General features: G+C 45.8%; 1 protein-coding gene across 1 annotated transcript in view; it reads left to right on the forward strand.

The window, feature by feature from the left end:
* Window positions 1-14,542, forward strand: part of RNASET2 (ribonuclease T2) — a 28,622-nt gene extending 14,080 nt beyond the window's left edge. Inside the window, exons 5-9 of the mRNA XM_010356580.2 lie at window positions 672-742; window positions 5,100-5,213; window positions 10,577-10,622; window positions 13,330-13,404; window positions 14,255-14,542. Coding sequence (XP_010354882.1) covers window positions 672-742; window positions 5,100-5,213; window positions 10,577-10,622; window positions 13,330-13,404; window positions 14,255-14,458 — 510 coding nt within the window. The 3' untranslated portion in view covers window positions 14,459-14,542. The remainder of the gene's footprint in view (window positions 1-671; window positions 743-5,099; window positions 5,214-10,576; window positions 10,623-13,329; window positions 13,405-14,254) is intronic.
* The last annotated feature ends 10,101 nt before the right edge of the window (window positions 14,543-24,643 follow it).

Genomic DNA, 24,643 nt, shown 5'->3' on the forward strand with positions numbered 1-24,643 from the left:
TATAGTGTGTCACATTTGTTACAATTAATGAACTGATACTGATACTTCATTATTAAATAAAGTTTAGCGTTAACATTAGGGTTTACTCCTGTGTTGTGCAGTTGTGTGGCTTTGGATAAATGCAGGAGAGCAAGTCCCACCCAGTGCGGTGCAGAGCAGCCCCTGGCCTCAGACCGCCTGAGCCATACCTCCCCTTCTTTCCTCCCCTTGAACCCCTAGCAACCGCAAATCTCCTTTCTGTCTCTTAAGACTCCCTTTTCCAAATGGTCACATCATCGGAATCGTATAGTATGGAGCCTCTGCAGGTTGGCCTCTTTCACTAGCAATATATGTTTACAGTTCCTCCAGTGGCTTTTCATGGCTTGATAGTTCATTGGTTTTTGTTGCTGCAAATATTCCATTGTTTGGATGTACACTGTATCCCTTCACCTCTAAGAGCTTGTATTTTCGTGTGCAGTTTTATGATTACTCAAATTGCACTTGTAGATATATCTTAACAAACACTTTGTACAAAATAAGTGTAGGGTTATTTTACTCACCCAAGTATTGTTAATTAGCAGAGCTCAATTCTTTGAATGTGTCAGTTTATCAAATTTATCTTCCGAGTTTGGAGTTTATTATTAAGATCCTGCATAGACTTCTTTTATTTATTTTTTTATTTTAATGCATAGGATCTTTTGCCAGAAATGAAGGCATACTGGCCTGATGTCATTCACTCGTTTCCCAATCGCAGCCGCTTCTGGTAAGTCCCAGCCTCTGATTGCTGTCTTGATTGCTGTCTGAGCGTGTGTGGGGAGCGTAATGAATCGCTCTAAGTGGAAACTGTGTGGGAAGCAAGATAACAGAATCTGTCTTATGGGGCTGAGCAGTTTGAACAACCTTTTATGAGATATGATTCTGTTATGGCATTTTTGGTGCCTTTCTCCAATATATAAAAAAATGAAAGCAAGTGGAATTTACCTTATAAGCCTGTTTTCTAACCTATGTGATATTTATTACTTTGCTTGAAAACTTTTCTCAGCCAGTCACAATGGCTCATGCCTGTAATCCTGGCACTTTGGGAGGCTGAGATGGGTGGATTGCTTGAGTCCAGGAGTTCGAGACCAGCCTGGTAACATGACAAAATGCCGTCTCTACCAAAAATTTAAAAAGTCAGCCAGATGTGGTATTGTGTGTTTGTGGTCCCAGGAGCTCAAGGTTGCAATGAGCTGTAATCAGCTGGGGTGATAACCAGCCTGGGTGACGGCGGGGTGAGACCCTGTCTCAAAAAAAAAAAAAAAAAAAAAAAAAAGAAAGAAAGATACAAATTTTCTCTTCTGAGGCTCAACAAAGTCAAATGCTTGCATATCTAAGAATTGGTCTATATCAGACAGGAGAGAATATTGCTTAAGGAAATTGTGCTCCTGTCTTGAAATACATTAAGTAAAAAGAGAACAGCCACAGTGGTTCACACCTGTAATCCCAGCACTCTGGAAGGCCAAGGCAGGTGGATCACTTGAGGTCAGGAGTTCAAGACCAGCCTGGCCAACATGGCAAAACTCCATCTCTACTAAAAATACAAAATTTAGCTGGGCACAGTGGCGTACACTTGTAATCCCAGCTACTTGGGAGTCTGAGGCAAGAGAATCCATTGAACTCAGTAGGTGGAGGTTGCAGTGAGCCGAGATCACGCCACTGTACTCCAGCCCAGGTGACAGGGCAAGATTCCATCTCAAAAAAAAAAAGATGTCTTCTAAGATGATGATCTCATGCCTATGACTTAGGGAGGAGAGAAAGTGAGACTTAGCATGTGAGGCTGAGACCCCAGTCAGGGTGAGGTGCCTTTAAGTTCAGCCGAAGCTGAGCCTAGGACCTAAATGTCATGTTCAATTCGAGGTAGCTTTTAAAATCATGGCTTTTTTAATAACATGAAGTGAATTCCTTTTATTAACGTTATGTTAACTGAAGGTAATTATTTTCTCTATCCCACTTCAATGTTGCAATTTATAATTCAGATTACAACCCATCAAATTTTAGGTAGAAAGGTTAACTTAGTAATATTTTTGTGTGTAATTTTCAGGAAAGTTATAAGTTAAGTTTAGAAGAAAGCTTTTTAAAACAAAATGAAATGGAAGTGATGTCCATCTTCCTGGTTCATCGGTGTGGCAGTGAAGTGGCCTTAGGATTCACGGACCCTCACTCTGTGCATTGAATCACCCTTGAGTACAGAGAACCACTCTTTTTTTTTTTTTTTTTTTTTTTTTGAGGCAGAGGCTCACTCTGTCGCCGGGGCTGGAGTGCAGTGGCCGGATCTCAGCTCACTGCAAGCTCCGCCTCCCGGGTTTACGCCATTCTCCTGCCTCAGCCTCCCGAGTAGCTGGGACTACAGGCGCCCGCCACTTCGCCCGGCTAGTTTTTTTGTATTTTTAGTAGAGACGGGGTTTCACCGTGTTAGCCAGGATGGTCTCGATCTCCTGACCTCGTGATCCGCCCGTCTCGGCCTCCCAAAGTGCTGGGATTACAGGCTTGAGCCACCGCGCCCGGCCCAGAGAACCACTCTTAATGAAAATTCGGATGGTGAATGGTTCAGGTCTCAGTCACCTGTTCTGCACAGCCTGTGTTCTAGAAAATTATTTCAAAATAATGGCCATGATAAGTTGAAATGGAAGAAGATAGGAAAAAATATTGTATGTCACTTCACGTGTACTTCAGATAATGAGTGTATGGTAACTGAGTTATATGAAAGAGAATTTTTCCAGTTGTTACAGTGTTCCATGATAGAGTCTGTCAGACTAGCCAAATGGCTGAAAATAAATCAGCAAACATGCAAAGGCCTTCAGTGAGCTGGATCTTGAGCATTTAGTCAAAACAGTGTGGGCAAAGTATGCCTTTATTTTTGTGCTCTGATAAAGGCAAGATGACTTACTTTAAATTTTCAAGTTGATAGTTGAATTACACACTTAAGAAAACTGTTTGGTTCTAAATGAAAAGGATAAATCTCACACACAAATTAATATTTATATTGTTGAGTGCTCCTAAATACAAAATATCAGGGAGGAGCTCCTGTCTCGGCTGTGTCACCCAGTCCTGTGCCTATCACTCAGGTCACCTGACTAACTCCATGGGGGTTGGCCTCTGGCTTCTCCACCTCTGCTCCTTGGGCAGGGGAAGGTGTCACAGCACTGCTGTGGAATGTATCTTTGGGCATAACCAGCCCCGAGGACTGGCTGCCTCTTGTGGCCGAGCAGGCCAGGTGACAGTGGGTGGGTGAGCCCGGGACATCCGCTCCTGGCTGCGTCTACGCTTGGTGGGTGAGTCAGGGTGTCTCTCACCATAGAGGGCAACGGGCTGAGTCACTTCGCATTGGTGACTGACCGTTTTGGTGCTTAAAAATAACAAAGGTCCAGTTCCAAATGACGTGTGAGTGAATGTCATTGAGCTCCGTGAATATCAGTCTATTTCCAGCATCTGTTGAGTTAAGCTTGCTCCAAGAATAATGATGGCTGACATTTGCAGTTTATTGTGAGCAAGGAACTGTTTTCATTCGTGTGGAAGGGCTTGGCACACCTCATCTCACCTGCAGAATTACCCCTGTTTTATAGCAACGAAGTCACCTGGAATTCAGGTTACATTTCAATTAGTTTAAAATAATCTCTTTTTTTTCTACCCCATAGGATATAGGAAGTTATTAGGTCATTCGCTCTGGAAAGTCTTCTAGATGAAGATAGTTACTCATCCACTTTTATCCTTCCTGTTTTCAACTTTTCATCATTTTCTGCAACTTAAATCGATAGGAATTATTTAAAACTAGTATTTTGGGTGAATTTTGCCAATGAATGCACATTTAGATTGCATTTTTAAGACTGCATATAAGTGCTTTATAAGTGATTGCATGAATGTTATTTATTAAAACATCATGAATTCATCACTAATAAAGCTGAGGAAATCTGATTCCCATTTTGTCTTTTCATGCGAATGATGATAAACATCTGAATGACACGCCGGTCATTCTGAAGGTGGCTGTCAGTCTCGTCAGCAGTTGATTGGACGGCAGCCCAGTGCAGTGGGAAGGGTGCTGACCTTGGGCTTGAGAGTGGCCTTCAGCAAGTCCCCTGGCCCTGCTGGGCTTCCGTTCCCTGTCTCTAAACTAGCAGTGATATTTTCGCCTTGCAGAGTTTTGAGAACCAAATGAAGAACGTGAAAGATTTTTGTAAGCCTTTAATCTGCAGTAAAATATCAGGAATCATTATCAGTGACCACATGTTTCTGGAATACAAATTGCTATCCATGTGCAGCCCTTTGGTTATGGGCTGTTCAGTTGTTCGTATTGTCCTCTATGTACAATGGATGCTTGAACTATAATTTGTAGAAGCTGACATGGAAAATGGGCCTGAGGTGTTTCCTGGTAATTAGCTGTCCTGCCTTTCCGTGGCTGGTTGCTTAGAAATGACAGTTTGTGCCACTCTGCGAAATTCCCTGGCTGCGAAGCACCCACTCACTGCAGGAGACCACACGTTGCTTTGTGAATCAGTGGGGGGTTAGGGCAGCATCGTGTTCTTTTTTCTCAGCTTTGATTTGTTGTTAATTGAGCAAGCTGTAATTGTAGACGTGAACTGAAACTGATTATTTCATCGTGGGGGATTGAAATAATTGCCTATGTTGCATATAAGGAATTTTACCCTTCCTACTTGGTAAAAGAAATGACATGCCTACTGCACGGGAATAGTCTGTGCTAAGACAAAACATGCTTGAGCATTTTTATTCGGAATCAGTTTCATTACCTTTTTTTTTTTTTTTTTTGAGACGGAATTTCTCTCTTGCCCAGGCTATAGTGCAATGGCATGATCTCGGCTCACTGCAACCTCTGCCTCCCAGGTTCAAGTGAATCTCCTCAGCCTCCTGAGTAGCTGGGATTTCAGGCACTGCCACCCCACTCGGCTCATTTTTTTGTATTTTTAGTAGAGATGGGTTTCACCATGTTGGTCAGGCTGGTGTCAAACTCCTGATCTCAGGTGATCCACCCCCTTCAGCCTCCCAAAGTGTTGGATTTACAGGTCTGAGCCATTGCGCCCAGCCTGTTTCATTACTTTTAAGTGGAGATTTTTTTCTAATCCTCACAGGAAGCATGAGTGGGAAAAGCATGGGACCTGTGCCGCCCAGGTGGACGCACTCAACTCCCAGAAGAAGTACTTTGGCAGAAGCCTGGAACTCTACAGGGAGCTGGACCTCAACAGGTGGGTGTGCCCTTCCCCCTGCTGCACTTCCCAGTGGGGATCCCTGCTGTCTCCCAAGCCTGACGGCTGGATCCAGGGGAGTGAGTGTAGACCACGCTGCCCTCCAGCAGCTTCTGCATGTGCACTGTTTGGCCAGTGGGCTCATTCCTGAGGAATGTTCTGTGCCTACCAAGCCTTTCCGGATCATTTTACATCACGATCACACAGAGTGGGTGCAGAGTATTGGGATGCCTGTCTGGGCACCATCTCATCATCAGAGTCGGCCGTAGGGAAAATGAGAACTCCAACCAGCGTGTGCCTTTCTCAGCCATGGTTCCTGATAAAGGATAGTGCATTAACAGGTCGTTTCCTTTTTCTTAGAAAGACGGAACCTCAGGAAGTCTGTGGGTCTTTGTCACAGAGCTCCTGGAACAAGCAGGCAGGAAAGAGATGTTGGCCAGGGTTATTTAAGCCCCAGAAATGACCCAAACCTGCCTGAATCGTCCCTGCCTGCCCTCACCTCAGTTCTTGAAAAGGAGAATATGTTGTCACCACTTGAACCAGTGAACTTGTAAAACAAAGTGCCTCCCGAGGGCCACGCCCAGCCCACTCACTGTCCAAATCTGGTTGCTAGAGAACCACGGTGTGCCCTTACCTCTCCGTCTGGACATTTCAGGGTGTCAGTGTCTTAGCTGCTCTCACTGACCTTCATCATAAGAGGTCATAATAAACCAGTGAAGTCATTGTAAAAAACATGACAGGCGATTGCACAGCCTCTGTGTTGCTGCTTTTGCAATTTACGCAGCTTGTTTTAGAGCAATTCTCCTTCAAATCAGAATAATACCAGGAGCCTTTGCTAATCAGCTGTATTTAAGGTTTCTGAATTAAATCTGCTTAAAAGATGAATAAACCTCCATTGCTTATCTAGACATGTGCTTTGCCTCCTCAATGCACAAAATTGTCTCACACAGATGGTCTCCTGTGTCATCTGATGAAACGCGGTCTAACAGCTGCGACTTGGGTGGGATAGAGCTCAGGCGCTGATAGAAGAGGGGCTTGGCATGGTTAGCGGGGACCAAGATTACAGCAAAGAATGCCCTGTGAATAAGCTTTTTAAAAAATCACCTCCCAGAGCTCACGGCTTTAGGTGGGCCTTTTCATCCTGGTTCTGACACTAACTAGTTGTACAATTTGTGTATCTGACCTCTAGATCTTCTTTCCATGCTGTAAAATAAATGGGTAGGTTGCCAACAACCCTGAAGTCTCTTCTAGCTCTTAAAATCTGCACTACCAAGTACATACACTAAGAAACATACACAGACCTATACACTTTGATTTGTATATAGTTTGTGTATATAATTTGCTCTATATAATTTAATGTTAGGTTTTTAATAGAGGAAGCATTGCTTTCTTGCAGTAAGAGCAATATTTTAGGAAACATTTTCTCACCCAAAAAATGTAGCTAATTAGCTGTTCAAAAGTCATTGTGGGCCGAGTGTGGTGGCTCATGCATATAATCCCAGCACTTTGGGAGGCTGAGGTGAGTAGATCACCTGAGGTCAGGAGTTCAAAACCAGCTTGGCCAACATGGTGAAATCCCATCTCTACTGAAAATACAAAAATTAGCCGGGTGTGGTGGTGCATGCCTATAATCCCAGCTACTCGGGAGGCTGAAGCAGGAGAATGGCTTGAACCCAGGAGGCATAGGTTGCAGTGAGCTGAGATCATGCTATTGCACTACAGCCTGTGCAAACAAGAGTAAAACTGTCTCAAAACAAAACAAAAAAAACGTCATTATGACGATTAACCAAGAGAGTGTCTTAGGTAGCTCCTGGAGCACAGGAGACTTACAATTAAAAAGAAAGTCTGTCATTGCTGAAAGATTGGAGGGGTAGGAACCACTTTGGAGATAATAAGAAAGATGCCTTCTGTTTCAAAATATGGGTCTTAGGGTCCTAACCCTGCCACAGAGTGCTGTTGTTTTCCAGGCTGACTCCATAAAACAGTTCATTTAATCAAACAGAGAAAGGAGGATAAATGGATACTGCTGAAAATTTTAAAATCAATTTTCTAAATAATTCATCTCTGTATCCAACACATAGCTTATTAAGTGGCTCCTACTTACACTTGTTGAAACTCAGTAGCTTTCCTGCTATGGTTTGGATGTGGTTGGTTTATCCCCACCAAATCTCATGTTGAAATTTGATCACCGGTGTGGAGGTGGGAGGTGTCTGAGTTGTGGGGAAGGATCCCTCATGAATAGATGAATGCCCTCTTGCAGGGGTGAGCGAGTTCCCACTCAGTTCCCCAGAGAGCTGGTTGTTAACAAGAGCCTGGCACCGCCCCCACCCCCTGGCTTCCTCTCTGGCCATGTGATCTCTGTACACACCAGCTCCTCTTTGCTTTCTGCCATGAGTGGAAGCTTCCTGAGGCCCTTGTCAGAAGCAGAATCTGGTTCCATGCTTCTTGGACAGCCTGCAGTCCGGTGAGCCAAATAAACCTCTTTTTTAAATAAATTACCAAGCCTCAGGTGTTCCTGTATAGCAACACTGGACAGACTAAGACATACACACACACACATGCGAGACATGTGCAAAACTCTTAAGTCCTGGAGTCCCTGTGGGGGTTCAGCAGGGCCCAGTGCTGCCCCGCTGTTGCGAGTCCCTGTGGGGGTTCAGCAGGGCCCAGTGCTGCCCCGCTGTTGCGAGTCCCTGTGGGGGTTCAGCAGGGCCCAGTGCTGCCCCGCTGTTGCGAGTCCCTGTGGGGGTTCGGCAGGGCCCAGTGTTGCCCCGCTGTTGCGAGTCCCTGTGGGGGTTCGGCAGGCCCCAGCGCCACTGTTGTGAGTCCCTGTGGGGGTTCAGCAGGGCCCAGTGCTGCTGTTGCGAGTCCCTGTGGGGGTTCGGCAGGGCCCAGTGCTGCTGTTGCGAGTCCCTGTGGGGGTTCGGCAGGGCCCAGTGCTGCCCCGCTGTTGCGAGTCCCTGTGGGGTTCGGCAGGGCCCAGTGCTGCCCCGCTGTTGCGAGTCCCTGTGGGGGTTCGGCAGGGCCCAGTGCTGCTGTTGCGAGTCCCTGTGGGGGTTCGGCAGGGCCCAGTGCTGCCCCGCTGTTGCGAGTCCCTGTGGGGGTTCGGCAGGGCCCAGTGCTGCCCCGCTGTTGCGAGTCCCTGTGGGGGTTCGGCAGGGCCCAGCGCCACTGTTGTGAGTCCCTGTGGGGGTTCAGCAGGGCCCAGTGCTGCTGTTGCTGTAGATGGGGATGGTGGGTCCTGTATTCATTCACTGATTCATTCAGTAAATGTTCACTGAGGGCCCGCAAGGGCAAAGCACTACGGAGAGTATGTTTGCTAGAACCTGTAAAGAACAATTATAGGAAATGTATATTCTTAGTTTCTGCAAGGGAAATCTTTATAATTCTTAGTGCCTTAATTTTAATCTAAAAATAAAATTAAGAAGTCAAAATTTAAGACCCCTCATTTTTCCTCGTAAACTGGTATCACAAATTATCTTTTTCTCATAGGTTGGCTTTTCAAATGATCATAAACTGTAACAGGCCGGGCACGGTGGCTCACGCCTATAATCCCAACACTTTGGGAGGCCAAGGCGGGTGGATCAGGTCAGGAGTTCACGACCAGCCTGGCCAACATGGTGAAACCCCATCTCTACTAGAAATACAAAAATTAGCTGGGCATGGTGGTGCACGTAATCCTAGCTACTCAGGAGGCTGAGGCAGGAGAATCTCTTGAAACCAGGAGGCAGAGGTTGCAGTGAGCCAAGATCACACCACTGCAGTCCAGCCTGGGCCACAGAGCAAGACTCTGTGTCAAAAAAAATAAAATACAATACAAAACTGTAACATTTTTTTCTTCACTTCATAATATGAAGGCAGCAAACCTGAAAAACCACAAATCATCTTGAAGCAAAGTTCTCAGGGTTCCCATAGACTCAGATGAGCTGATGGCATGTCCTAGAGTACCCACAGATAAAGACCTGGGATGAGTGCCAAGCTCATCTCAACTCAGCAGAAAGCATGATGCTGGGCTAGGTGCTGCATTTCCCCACATCTTTCTCTCTTTGCCTTATTCCGTTGATCACCCAAGTCAGGAGCATGGTACCCAATAGACACGTAACACAAGCCACAGATGGCATTTAAAATGTTCTAGTAGCATCATTAAAAGGAGCGAAAAGAAACAGGTTAATTTCAAAAATATTTTATTAAACTCAATACATCAAAAATAGGATCATTGAAACTTAGGATAAATATTAAAAAATTCATGAGCTAGTTTACATTTTTTTTTTTTTTTTTTTTGCTGCAAAGTCTGAAACCTGTTATTCATACAACACCAACAGCTAGCGTATGCAAGGTCCTGTGGGTTCAGGCCATGTCTGGGGCTGAAAGGACCCTGGCCCAGCATCTCAGTCCTTGTTCCAGGAACTCTGTGGCCAAGACAGTCTGACAATCAGTTAGTGCCCACAGAGGCTCTCAAAGTCCTTGTGTCCACTCTGTGATCATGATCTAGAATTTTCTACAAAGGCTTGAATATAAGGAACTAGGATATTCTTCTGGAATGATTCAGAATTTTTACAATGTACCTTTATAATTTAATACGTGAATTCTGTATATGGTAGTTTGGTAGGATTCTGTGTAGCAGTGCTTTAGGAGGCGATTGAAAGCTATAGGGAGTTAACATATGGTTGTGTATTGCTTAGTGATAGGGTATAAAATTGTCATTATGTGAATATCTTGGAGTGCACTTACTTAGCTGATACAGCCCATGACACACCTATGCTTTGTGGTATAGCCTGTTGCTGTGAGGCTACAAACCTGTACAGCGTGTGACTGTACCGAGTACTGTAGGCACCTATATGTAACACAGTGGTAAGGATTTGTGTATCTAAACATATCTCAACACAGAAAAAGCACAGTAGAAATATGATCATATGGGACCACCCTCATACCTGCAGGCCTTCACTGACTGAATGTCAAAATGTGGTGCATGACTGTGTTCAAAGATTTGACCAAATGCAGTTTACCAGGATAAGCCTGGAATCCAATTTCATTTGCTATCTTTTAAAGCAGGTGTGGCAAATGGGTGGTGCTCTGTGCGCCAACTCCACTTGGTGGTGGCCCCTGTGCTCCCATGCTCAGAAGGAGTCAGGAATTGGAAAGGGTGTCTGGAGCAGTTAGTGTGTGTGCTGAGGAGTGGGAAGGCAGGGACTGGGAACCATGTATTTGCTGTCCATGTTGACACATTTGTTACATAAAGTCATAGAAAAAAAGCACTTTCCTTTAAGAGTGTCTTAATTTTTGCCATGAAATGTGATATCTGAAAAGAACAAGGAAGGAAAATGGACCTTCATTATACAGCTAACTTTTTTAAATTTAAATTTTAGTGTGCTCCTAAAATTGGGGATAAAACCATCCATCAATTACTACCAAGTAAGTCTTGCTTTTGCTTCTTTTCTCCGGTGTATCTCCTGGGGACCTCCAGCGGGGCTATTTCAGCCTCTGAGTCAGTGGACTGTAAAGTGACCCAATGCAAACCCCCTTCCTACTTAACCGTTATCATTTAAACAGATGTTATTTGCATTTTATTTTCCTGTGCATGTTGCGTATGAACTGAAGGCTTCTTAGACCAGTGATTTGGAAGTATAGATTCACGGCTCCTTTTGTGAGAAGCGTGTGCTCCAGGGTCTGGCAGAGCAGGTGGAATCTGCAGTTTGAAGAGTCACATTCACTTTTGTAACATAGTCTTATGTTTGTGGTTTGTTTTCATGATAAAATTGTGATTTGTTTTATGATTAAAAAAAAAAAACTATAGACATTTAAGCATGACAAGATGTTATTAGCTGGTAAGCATATACAAAAAGTTGTTTTTGGCCAGGTGTGGTGTAAATCCCAGGACCTTGGGAGGCTGAGGCTGGAGGATTGCCTGCGGCTAGAAGTTCGAGACCAGCCTGGGCAACAGAATGAGACCTCTACAAAGAAGTAAAAGCAACTGAGCATGATAGTGTGTGTCTGTGGTCTCAGCTCTCAGGAGGCTGAGGTCAGAGGACTGCTTGAGCCCAGGAATTTGAGGCTGCAGTGAGCCATGGTCGCCCCACTGCACTCCAGTCTGGGTGACAGCCAGATCACGTCTCTTAAAAGGAAAGAAAAAGTAGTTGTTTTCAACTCTTGGTTGCCTGTTTTTGTAAACAAAATGGTAATCCTTTATTACCTGGGGATGCCTGTGCTCCCATGATGTAGCTGCCGTAGAGACCGATGTGTCACCCACAAAGCCTGGGATATTTACGATGTGGACCTTTGCGGAAAATGTTTGCAGACTCTTGCCTTAGAGAAATGTATCAAATTCTTTGAGATAGTTTTTGTATTTATCACATGTTGTAGATTTAGAAAAAGGTTGAAAGTCACTGATTTTAGCAGTTCTGGGGTGATGGCTGTATGTTGAACAATTATTTTGGTGCCTTGACAGTTTGAGAAATAAATTGGCAACGATGTCTTTGCCCTCAGTGGTGTCTGCTTACCTGTGCAGCCATTTTTCCAGGGTGTGGGGAGCAGTGGACTTGAGGAAGGAGTCTGCCAGCCCTTTCCAGACTCCCCCACAACCCCAACCCTGGGAAGCTGTAAGATGATTGCTTGCAGGGCCCTCACAGTCCTCACCTGGACTCATGTGCGAATAGATGAGGGGAATGTGCCTGCCATGTTTGCCCAGAACTTGGTGTCCAGGGAACTGATTCCAGTGGTGGTAAAAGCCACAGCGACCACATGTTTGCTGAGCTGCTTCCAGGTGCTAATGGCATTTGATTGGGCATCAGAAGCAGCACGTTGGATACTCAGAGTTCTGTCCTTTGAAAAGAGTTTGATTTATCGTCAGGAGAGACTTTCTGCTTTTGCATCCAGCATCCAGCCACTTGCCCACTCAAATGTTTTATGGGAAAATCAGGGCTGTGGGAGAACCCAGGAGATATGCTGACCCAGACATTTCCTGGGAAATATGTTGCTGTGATGGAGGCCTGCAGCCTGCCCAGGCCCTGGGGGAGTGGCTCAGTGGAGCAGAACTGGGGGCTGGAAGATATGAGACCAGTTGCCACTTGAGGGGGATCAGGGGGAGAGCAGGAAGTTTGGGAAGAGGCCGGGTGGGAGCCACAGACATGAGGACCTCATCCTCCAGCAGCACTGAGCTCTGAGTAGGCTGGGGTGTTTGCTTGTTGCTGTGGTTGCCTGGTGCTGGGGAGGGACTAGGGACAGAGACCCTCCAAGTAGGCCACATGGTGGGGGAATCTTGGCCTATGGCCATGCAGCTGGAGAAGAAGGGATAGTGTGAAGGAGCCCAAGGAGCTGGGGCAGGAATGGCAGCCAGTAACCAGGCGGTCAGTGGAGCAGGTGCTCAGGAGGTCACAGGAGAGCTTCCTGGAAGGAGTGGACAGTGTCTGGGCAGACAGGCAGGCAAGGGGCAAAGGCATCTACTGGAGCTGGTGACCCCAGCTCGGTGTCCCCCAAAGCCAGAGCACGAGGCTTAGAGGATGCAGGTGTCCTCCTAGGAGGTTTGACTCAGAAGGCATGAGGCAGAAGCAGTGGGGGAGGATTCCCTCAGTAGAGCGGGGAGGCGGCCCCTCATCCGAGAGGAGGTTGGAGCACATGGGGGTCTAGGTTTGCAGTTTTGGGACCGGTACCTGAGGGCTCCCAGGGCCTGCCTTCTGTGAAGGAGAATGTGTCCGCCGTGGGAAGGGGGTCGGGAGAGAGGGAGACTTCAGAGTGGGTAGGGCTGAGAAAGCTTTGTGGGCCGTGAAAGGTGGAGTAGGAGTCAGTGGATGAGGGTGGCTGTGGCAGGTGGGATTTCAGGTGAGACAGCTTGGGAGGGAGTGTGGGGCCTGGAAAGACACTGGGAGGAGGAGAGCTCCGCTCTCCAGAAAAACAGGAGTCGAGAGAAAACAGCTGCAGTGAGCAGCTTGTGGTCTGGGGATGAAAACAGCATCCTCTGCTTTGCTGGTGGGGATGGGGGCTTCATTCTCACACCTGTGCTGGGTTCTGTCCCTGCCAGCCAGGGGAGAGCAGGACCCTGCCACTGTTGCGCTTGGGATAGCCCAGAACTGTCAGATCTTTTCTGTTGAAGTTTAATTTCTAATACACTTGTATTTAATATCAGGTTGCAGATTTTAAAGATGCCCTCGCCAGAGTATATGGAGTGATACCCAAAATCCAGTGCCTTCCACCAAGCCAGGTTAGACAGTTATGTTTTGTCTTCCTTTTTTTCTTAAGAAGACAGGTTCTAGTTTCCTGATGGCTTTGTCTTCACCATACAGTTCCCATGGGCAGACTTGTATTTGTGCATTTGTGTCTGTATATGTGGGCATGTGCTGTGTGTGTGCATGTGTACATGCATGTGTACATGTGTTGTGTGCACCTGTGTGTGTGTGTGTACATGCCTGTGGGCATGTGCTGTGTGTGTGCATGGTCCTGTGCATCTGTGTGCATGTGCTGTGTGTGTATGTGTGCACGTATGGGCATGTTCTGCATGTGTGCACAGGCCTGTGCATCTGTGTATGTGGGTGTGCATGTATGTCTGTGGGAGCGTGTGCTGTGTGTGAGCAGGCATGGTTCCTTGACAGCATGCAAGGACAGGGTTGTCTTCTTGCTTATCTTTACCAAGAATATACCTGTTCTTTTAGCAATAGGGTACTGTTGCCCCTTTGGCCTACAAAAGCCATTTTTTTCTCTTAATATCTTAATAGGTATGTTGAGTGCTGTTGTATCTGTATCTTTGTTAATTTTCTCTAAGATAAAAGCAGAGGCTTTTCACCAGGGCTGCCAGGCTGACCTCTGGTGGTGACAAGGAGATCCAAGCCCCAAGCCCAGCTCCACTGCCCACAGGCGAGTCGCCTAGAGCGACCCGTTCCAATTTAGTGCATGTCAGCCTTCTGCTAATTGAAGGGGTCTGTTCTTGGAAACTCGAACCTGTGGTGTGGAGCCTCTGCTTTTGTTGTCTTCAAGTTCTGAAAGTTCATGATCATAAGACCTTGATGATAATCCAAGATCTGAATTCTAAAGTGTCTTTCATCGTTTATTTTTAGGATGAAGAAGTACAGACAGTTGGTCAGATAGAACTGTGCCTCACTAAGCAAGACCAGCAGCTGCAAAACTGCACCGAGCCGGGGGAGCAGCCGTCCCCCAAGCAGGAAGCCTGGCTGGCAGATGGGGACGCCGAGAGCCGGGGTCTGAGGGTCTGTGAAGATGGCCCAGTCTTCTATCCCCCACCTAAAAAGATCAAGCATTGATGCCCACGTTTTGGAAATATTCTGTTTTAAAAAGCAAGAGAAATTCACAAATTGCAGCTTTCTAAAAAACAACTCCAAAGTGAAGTTTCGTGTTTGCTTTTTCACAGCAAGCCTTTCTGTTTGCTTCGCTGTTTCCCTTCCATGCCTGTGAATTGGATGTTGTGGTCCGTGTAGAGTGAGCGTGTGCAGCGTACATGGGGAGAGAGGAACTCTCCCATGCCTGAGTGGCTGTTTTGTCCTTTGGATAAAGTTCACAGGTTGGTTTTTCTTCTCTATTAAGCTCTTCAGTGCCCTGGTAAATCAGGCAGGCATACTTGGAATTTGGACAGATGGCGCCGATTCAGGGGACTCTCTTGCTTGAGTTTACCCCTCAGAGCCTGTTGCCTTCTTGGCACAGGGACACTGTCCAGACGGAGAGCTCTGCGCGTGGCAGGAGCCCATGCTGATGCCTGGTGGGCCTGGGCGGTGTCTCTAGCTCCGAGTGGGTCTGTTCCATGTGGCCAGAGCCCCAGGACATCGTTCCTTAGCCAGCTGCTCCCTTGTTGGAAGCCTGGTGTGGTCACGGGTGTGTCCTGGAACAGTGACTTTGCCACTCCTGCCCTAGGAGATCTGCGTGTATTCACAGAGAAGCCAGCCGCTGTCTCCATCAGAGCAGTCTCTTCAGGGTTATCCGAAGGGCAGTTTCTGTCAGGCCTCACTTTCTTCTTATCAGAGGGTCCCTGCACTGATACGTATTTAGAAATGTACATGGAGCCTCCAGCGAAATGTGCCTCCATTGTGTGTTCCAGAACCGGAGGTCCCCTTTCCTTCTAGATATGTGATGACATGGCTCTCACGTCAGGCAGACTGCTGCACCCACGGTCTCGGCCTGCCGTGCAGGGATTTCGCTCGTGGAGTGAGGTGTCTGGGGGCTGTGCAGTGGGGAGCTTTCCATGTGTTGTTAAGACAACCTGTTGGCATTGTCTTCTCCCACGTCTCCTGGCCTCTTCTCTCTTTAAATCCTTTTCTCTCTTTGTCTTTTTTTTTTTTTTTTTTTTTTGAGACAGAGTCTCGCTGTGCCGCCCAGGCTGGAGTGCAGTGGCCAGATCTCAGCTCACTGCAAGCTCCGCCTCCCGGGTTCACGCCATTCTCCTGCCTCAGCCTTCCTAGTAGCTGGGACTACAGGCGCCCGCCACCTCGCCCGGCTAGTTTTTTGTATTTTTAGTAGAGACGGGGTTTCACCGTGTTAGCCAGGATGGTCTCGATCTCCTGACCTTGTGATCCGCCCGCCTCGGCCTCCCAAAGTGCTGGGATTACAGGCTTGAGCCACCGCGCCCGGCCTTCTCTCTTTGTCTTAATCACGTTAACATCCTATTTATGTTTTATTCTATACACATTTACAATAGAACTTACACTGTGCCCGGCATTGTGTTCAACACGTGAAATATTTAATCCCCAGAATAACCATATTGTCAACATAATTTACCAAAAAAGCCAGCTGTATCAATGCTTGTGAATATTTGGCTTTACTCGCCCATTAAAAGAAGAGATTTTCAAACTGGTTCAAACCAAAACCTCACTTCATGGTGTCTACAAGACAATCTGAAATGCAGAATGTTCAGAGAGAGACAAAGGTTTACCAGGCAGATGGGATAGTGAGAAAGCAGGTGTTGGCAGTCCTGATCCCAGACTAAGTGACCTCTGTGTCCCCCGCAGGCATTAAAGGAGACGCAGGACGGCCCTCTGCCCCTCCGGAAATGAGCTCTGCAGTAAGAGCTGGTTCCCTGAGACCGGCAGCACCCAGCCAGGCCTGACAGCTTCTTCAGACAGACAGAGCGAGATGATCAGGGATTTCATGGAAGCAGTCCCTTTATTTTGCCTCCTCTGTAATAGAGGGAGGAGCTCAGCCCTCTTCTGCATGCTGTGGGGAAGGCTAGTGGAGCCCAAGGGTTCAGGGTCCCCAGGTTGTCATTGTCCCTCGGCCCCTCTCTGAGCTCATTTCTGTCTCCAGTGTTTTTCTGTGGCGTGGCAGGGCAGGATTTGTTTCTGTCGGGAACTGGTGATTTGTGTTTGGATGCCTGTGAAAGGGACAAGGTCTGATTTGTTTTGCACCGGGAAGGGCGTTATTCCTGCATTTGCTCTGTGTCCTTGGGCAGTGGGTGTGCTTCAGGGTGTGGACCCTTAAGCCTCAGAGTCCTTTAAATGATGTCAATTCTTTTTTTGAGTCATTTTGCAAACACAGCTCAAGGCTCAGGTTTTATCTTCATTATTCCCAGATGAGCTGGTGGATTTGAACAGACTTCTATTCAAATTCCATTTATTTTATAGCCTTGGGGGGTCAAGGAAAGCAGCTCCTCAGAGGCTGTCTGCAATCGGCTGCCTTTGCAGTTTTTAAACAAGTCATTCTTTTTTTTAAGTGGTGTGTATTTATTATATTAGTCTGAGCATTTGAGAGCGGACTGGGACGCCAACAGGGGTGCATCCTGGTGGAAGGCATGGGCTGTGGAGTAAAACATCGTATGCCGAGTGCTGGTTTCCTGCCATTGTCACATCAGCTAAATGGAAGAAAGCACTGATGAGGGGCTGGAGGGTTCAAAACACCAGCACAAGCAAATGCTTGGATCTCTTAATATTCCTTTTTCGGCCTAGAGCTTAGTAGCAGGTAGAACATAAGCGTTTGATAACCTGCATCAGATCACTTAAGTATAAGGCACTCATGAGCCGCAGGAGACGGGAGAAGGGGAAGACTCAGCGTTTAAGGTTCAGTGATGGAGATCAGATCCAAGCACATGTTTTTACATCATTAAACAAGTAGGTCATGTGCATTTTCCAGATTCAACTTGGGAAGATGCAACTCTGACCACATGGTTCTCGCTGTTAACACCGGGCAGAGATGACTGAGAAAGGCCTCCCATGTGAGCAGGGTCTGAGGCTCGTATGTATGGAAGGAGGAGCAGGCAGGGCTCTAGGATCAGAGCTGGGAGTACGAGTGTCTCCCAGAGGGGCAGAGGAGCAGGCACATCTCAGGACGGAGAGCAGCCAGTAGGGGCAGCCGGCCTGGGTCTCAGCCAGAGGAAGCTTGTGCCTGGAGCAGCACCGTGGAAAAGAGGAGCCGTGAACTAGGCTGCAGGGATGAGTAGAACTTACAGTGGAAAAAGACACCACAGATAAAAGTCAGAGAAGAAAACCAGGTTCCCATGAAACTCCTCCAGACCAGCCCCTTCTCAGCAGGGCTGTTGCTGTACCCGAGAGCATTTCTCTTGCCCTGTGAGGGGATAATGCTTTGTCACCTAGAAAGCAATGCCTCTCTCCAAGCTAGTAGTGGAAGGTCATTATGTGCTTGAATTACTAACACCAGCAATTGTATCATATTCAGAACTAGGTATCTTTTCTTTCTTTTTTCCTTTTTTTTTTTTGAGATGGAGTCTCGCTCTGTCACCCAGGCTGGAGTGCAGTGGCGCGATCTTAGCTCACTGCAACCTCTGCCTCCTGGGTTCAAGCAATTCTCCTGCCTCAGCTTCCCAAGTAGCTGGGACTACAGGCGCACGCCACCCTGCTCGGCTATTTTTTGTATTTTTAGTAGAGTTGGGGTTTCACTGGGTTGACCAGGCTGGTCTGGAACTCCTGACCTCAAGTCATCTGCCTGCCTCAGCCTCCCAGAGTGCTAGGATTACAGGTGTGAGCCAGTGCGCCTGGCCTGGGTGTCTTATCTTTACACTGAAACTTTCGCCTCCATCTCAGTGAAAAACATCACCATCCACTTATTCCAGATAGAAACCTCAAAGTGAACTGGCAACTTAAAAAAATTTTTTTTTTGCCTAAATTGCCTAAATTGTGAAAGTATTCTGAATTATATTCAGTTTCTCCTTCTCATTATTGACTTAGTTCAGAGCCTCAGTTTCCCATCAGAGCCTCAGTTTCCCATCTGGGCCACATATTGACTGCCACCCCACCTGTCATTCTGGACGCTAGCACCGTGTTTGTGTCACTCTCCATAATCAGCCATGGCTCTCTGCTCCCAGATCACACCTCCAGCCCCAGTATGGCGGCTCAGGGACCTTCCCTCGACCCCACTTTGTTTGCCCGGATAGGTAAATATAATAAGAGCTGTGGATCAGAATTTTGAGTAAAACAGTTTGGTTTTTAAAAAGAATGAAAACACCTCTTTTAATCCTTTTTTCAGTTTCAAATGACATTAGGGTTAAATTTTCAATGTTTACATTTTAGCTAAATTATATAAGAAGATCTCCAAGTGGCCTTGGATTTTAGTAACAATTTACCTTTTTGCTGGTCTGTTTTGCTTGAGTAGTCATTGTGGGTGGGGAAGTATTACAGTAGATTATGTTTTGGCTTCACCCCTATGTGGCAGACAAAGCAATTTTTACACCAGATAGAAATGTCTTATTTCTCTGAGCTCAGGAGTTCAACTTGTTTTATTTGAAAGCCTAATCTTTATATCTTTATAAACATTTATCTAGTTCTTTTAGTTTTATATTAGCCAGTCCTTCAATTAATTATTAATTATCCTAAGCAATTGTTAGGCAAGCCCAAATTTACATTAAAAGAGTTGACCCTTAAGTCTAGTTTCTTGGTTACCATTGAGCTCGTGTTATTTGTAAAGCTATTAATTTGAATGACTTTTAGGACCTTTTATAAAAATATTGGCTGGAATGCAATAAGCAGTGAATTTTATCTGAACATCAGTAGAAAAGTCAGCAGATTCAAAGTAGGCAGAAAAAAATTGAAAGAGAAAGAGAACTTAGAAGGCACTACATGTTAACTCTATAGTTTCAGGGGTGTTTTTAGAGAGTTTCAATAAAGACCATTTCAGTCTCTGAATTTTCCTTGATGTAATTGGGCAATCAGTTAAAAAAATATGCACAAGAATGAGCCATAATATCTCAGAAAACTTAGCATGCCTTTATGTTTGAGAATCCCATTCCATTGCTTATTAATCTCTGAAGAAAACAAGATCCTATAAATCTTGTCAGAAGTTTGGACTGATGTTTTAGACAGTGGCAACCACCCTGATGGCTTTTAACCATTTGGACTGTTTATTTTTTGCTCTCAGACTATACTCAAGAGTGTTCATTTTAACCCAGGGATGATGATCAAACAAATTATTCAACTAGGTGCATAGAACAAAAGTAAGTTCACCAGAAAATACATGCCTCATAGATAGAATATACATTCTGTGGAAACCAGGGTACTCAAATCAGAAAGATTCTTGTTTTTATACCAGAAATGACTTGCCAGAAAAGACAAAAAGTCTTTTATCATCTCCAGGAAGGATGTAAGATCCTTTATTAAGACAGCCTTGTAACCAAACAAAATCCTGAATAATTTAAAAAATTCTCTACCAAAAAGAGGGAGGCTTGTCCTGAGAGAAAGTGCGCCAAGGCAGAGAAAGTGACCCCTGGAAGCAGAGCATTCAACAGGCTCAAGTGAGTAGTCCACACCAGGTCCAATAATCACTGGTGCTTTCTGATGGTCTTTTTCAAGGTCCCACTTCTGACACCATTTATGTCATCCTAAATAACACATAGACATGGGCGCTCTAAAGAAAAATGATGGCCAGGCGCAGTGGCTCACGCCTGTAATCTCTGCACTTTGGCAGGCTGAGGCAGGTGGATCACGAGGTCAGGAGATCGAGACCATCCTGGCTAACACAGTGAAACCCCGTCTCTACTAAAAATACAAAAAATTAGCCGGGCGTGGTGGTGGGCGCCTGTAGTCCCAGCTACTCGGGAGGCTGAGGCAGGAGAATGGCGTGAGCCTGGGAGGCGGAGCTTGTAGTGAGTTGAGATCACACCACTGAACTCCAGCCTGGGGGACAGAGCGAGACTCAGTCTCAAAAAAAAAAAAAAAAGAAAAATGATAATTATTTGAAGATGGACATTGCAATGGGAATACATGTGCCATAGTAAACTATGGGCATATTTGGGGAACTAAAAGAAGACAACGGCTTTTAAAGGAAAAATGCAGGAGAATGACATAATTCTTTTGTGATAATTATCCTTGGCTACAAAGATCAATAATAAAGATGATGCTATTCTGAGACTGGAAAGGCAGTTGCTAGGCAGATGTCCTCACAGAAGCACTTTTTGTGTAAGTTTGTGATGGCTCTGTGCAAGGTTGTGTTTTAGTAGCCTTTTGTGACAGTTTTGTTACCAGGTATGCAAGCATGAGAACCCCTTCTTCATATCCTTCCCCAGATCAATTTGTCAGGGTTATTTTTGTTTTTGTTATTTTACGCAAGTGACTTCATTTTGATTCTGAAAACTTTCACAAGGTACAGTTTGATCGGGGGTCCAGGTTAATTGTTTCCCAGGTCACTGGGCTCTGTCCTGCTTTATATTATGGCTTTTCTCTTAGCTTGTCTTCCACGTGAAACAAAATAGTAGGAGTCATGCCGGGACTCCAATCCATCTGGGGGAAAGTTCCCATTTATTTTCTTTGTAATGCAAAGCAACTTTCCCCAAAACCAAGTCTCTGAAATAATTATTCTCTTTCATTTTTTTCTATATAGGATTTATGAGGACAAGTGGTCCCTTTCTTATAGGCATTATTAAGAGCTGGAGATTCTAATAGAATAAGTCATTTTCCATCTTATGCACAATTGTAATATAAAGTGCAAAAGTGCACATGCTGGGCATTTTACATATACGTTCCTATTTAATTGTCACAACAGCTCTGCAAAGTATAGTCCTTGCCATTTTAATGAAGTATGAAAAATAGACAAGTTAAACAATTTGTCTAGTGACACAGTGATGGTAAGTGGCATTTTTAGAAAAGCATTTGAACTGTTAAAATCACTAGTTGAGCACACTTCCAATCATAACACAGATTTTGATTTATCTTTGTGGAAGGAGTCAATGATGCTGAATGAACAGGCTGTGCATTTAAGCCATGCAGCCTTTTTGCCAGCCTCTGTCAGTGTGTTGCGCAAATAGTTGGTGCTGTGTGATTGCTTGCTGAATTGAATTGAAGACGTCATTTCATTCCAGGCCATTGTAAACAGCTGCTAGTTGCTGGCATCCTCCAATTTTCTTTGTGAGTTTGAGACTGAAGCTTGAGATGTGAACTTGAATGCCTTTTTATGATCCTCTCCTTTGGGTCCTAGCTCATGCAAATAAAAAGAGAGTTTGAGGAGAGCCCCAGTGCAGCAGGGCTTCTACAGCAGAGCTGCACTCACAGAGGCAGGGCTGACCTGGGTGAACTGAAGATGGAGGTCAGCAGGGCTCACCCTTGCTGTAGCTTGGTGAACACAAGTAGGGCCCCATGAGCCATGTATCAGTGAGGTAAGGGACTTCAAGATCACCATACCACCTTTTCAAACAACATAGGACCTGTAGACCCTCAGAAAAGCAGAGACAGGCACAAGCCTTGAGGGACGGAGTGGCTCTCTAAACCTAGACTTTAGGCAAAGCACCCCGAATGTGCAAGGTGTAACATACAGAAATGTACATTTGCACATGCAAGACTGTGATGTCTCTGGGCTGTGTCCTGTGCCCATCTTGAATGGGGAGTGTAGCTGCCAGCACACATCGAACAGTGATGCTGAAAATGCAAGAAGATACGGATTCTTCTTTTTTTTTTTTTTTTTTTTGAGACGGAGTCTCGCTCTGTCGCCTGGGCTGGAGTGCAGTGGCCGGACCTCAGCTCACTGCAAGCTCCGCCTCCCGGGTTCCCACCATTCTCCTGCCTCAGCCTCCCGAGTAGCTGGGACTACTGGCGCCCGCCACCTCGCCCAGCTAGTTTTTTGTATTTTTTAGTAGAGACGGAGTTTCACCATGTTAGCCAGGATGGTCTTGATCTCCTGACCTCGTGATCCGCCCATCTCGGCCTCCCAAAGTGCTGGTATTACAGGCTTGAGCCACCGCGCCCGGCCAAGGCCGGATTTTCTACTTCCTGTCCTTGTGCTGTTCTCTGGGGACTCTTCACTGGTGAAGAATGCAATCACCGAGTAATTTTTTTATTAGGGCAAATTGGGCTTACAATGACATGTTTTTCTCCATAGTTCTTCCAAGAGAGCAGACAGGTGGCAACCAGGACTTGTAATGGGTGTTTGCTAAGCACATCCCGCATGGAACCAGCATATCACCCTGCATTACTGAGTCCTGATAAATGAAACTGGAACAAAGTAGACTTCTCCTTCTGTGCTGAACACCTGAAGTGTTTGTGTTCTGAGGATAAGAGCCCTGAAGACGATGTGAGACTTTCTTTTAAGCAAAATAGCTTCCTGATTGTGTCCTATTTGTCTCAAGTTCAATTTTTAAAATCTGAGTTATACCAGATATAGACAGGATCTTTGATAAAGGGAAACTAAACCCAACAACAAATTGAACTGGGTTTGGAAAAGCATGTATGGAATTCAGCCATTCCTCCGAATCTCATTTCTCTTCACCACAGATCGTTGGAGGCTGCACGTTGCTCATCACTGTTGTTGAGAATTAGTTTTTTCATCAATAGTCCATATTTCTAAATTGGAAAATATGGATGGGCCGGTTACGGTGGCTCACGCCTGTAATCCTAACACTTTGGGAGTCTGAGGCGGGCAGATCACTTGAGGCCAGAGGTTCAAAACCAGCCTGGCCAACATGGTGACACCCCGTCTCTACTAAAAATACAAAAAAATTAGCAAGGCATGGTGGTGCGTGCCTGTAATCCCAGCTACTTGGGAGGCTGAGGCAGGAGAATCACTTGAACCTGGGAGGTAGAGATTGCAGTGAGCCGAGATCACACCAGTGCACTCCAGTCTGGGTGACAGAGACTGGAGGAGAGAGAGAGAGAGAGAGAGAGAGAGAGAGAGAGAGAGAGAGAGAGAGAGGGAGAGGAAGAAGGAGGAGGAGGAGGAGGAGGAGGAGGAGGAGGAGGGAAGGAAGGAAGGAAGGAAGGAAGGAAGGAAGGAAGGAAGGAAGGAAGGAAGGAAGGAAGGAAGGAAGGAAAGAGAAAAAGAAAATATGGATGATGACTTTCTAAGGTGATCACCAGGAGGTGGATGGCAACTTGTTTTTACTCAGGCACTATGACTTGTTCAATATAAAATTAGGAGCCCTTCCCTCTTCTTCTCTGAATGCTGTTGCTGGTGATGCTGTCACTTCTCTCCGCCCCTGGTGTACAGTGTGGTGATCAGAATCAGATGTGCAGAGGAGCGGAAACAATGGGTTATCAACACGCGGACGGCAGGAGCGGGGTGTGTTATGAAGCTCACCTTGCTCTTTCAGGATCACTTTTGTCTTTTCCTGTCTGATGGGATACCTGTTCCTTTATCAGTGAGTTCTCTAGTTAGCAATCTTCCTAAGAAAGGGTTGGTCAATCTCTTAAGAATGTGGTATGTCTTCTACTTATTTTAATGTCGACAGACTGATTGCTAATTTTTACACTGAGGTCAGGCGAGTTGCTTCTTTTGTGTTATCTTTTCTGCTGCTGTGAGTCAGTAGACAATTTCTGATACATGGTAATGCAGGAAGTGGTGACATGGATGTTGGGAACACATAATTGCATTTACATTTGGCCATATCTGTGAAGTTCAGGGAGTTTAACACATTTGCATTAAAATAATGAAATTATAACATAAAAATATAGCCCAGAAAAATTGAAAAATTGTTCTACTTTCCTTCCAGATTTTCTGTTCAACATAGTGGCTAATTTCATGCATCAACTTGGCTGGGTTCAGGGTGCCCAGATATTTGGTTGGCATTATTCTGGATGTTTCTGTGAGGATTCTCTTGGATGAGATGAGCACTCAAGTAAGTGGAGTTGAGTGGAGCAGATAGCCCTCCCTAATGTGGATGGGCTCATCCTGTCAACGGAGGCCTGAATACAACAAGACTCACCTCCCCCGAACAAGAGAGAATTCTCCAGCACACAGCCTTTGGGCTTAACTACAGATTTTGGACTTGCCAGCCTTAGTAATCACATGAACCAATTCCTTAAAATAGATTGATCTCCCTCCACACACACATCCTATTGGTTCTGTTTCTCTGGAGAACCCTGACTAATCCATCCACTGTGAGTCAACATCGTCTGTTCGGTGCACGCAGGCGCCCACACACCTGACCTCCCTGGGCTCTCTCTGAGCTGTTCCTGGTGTTCTCCTTTTGGGGGGAAGATGAAGAAATAACATATGGTTTCATGCAGGGCTTCCTGGATGGCTTCCATTCCCAAGAAAGAACAAGTATGCACAGACACAAATTTCACTAC

Source organism: Rhinopithecus roxellana, chromosome 4 (genome assembly GCF_007565055.1).
Source record: "Rhinopithecus roxellana isolate Shanxi Qingling chromosome 4, ASM756505v1, whole genome shotgun sequence".
NCBI classification, from domain to species: domain Eukaryota; kingdom Metazoa; phylum Chordata; class Mammalia; order Primates; family Cercopithecidae; genus Rhinopithecus; species Rhinopithecus roxellana.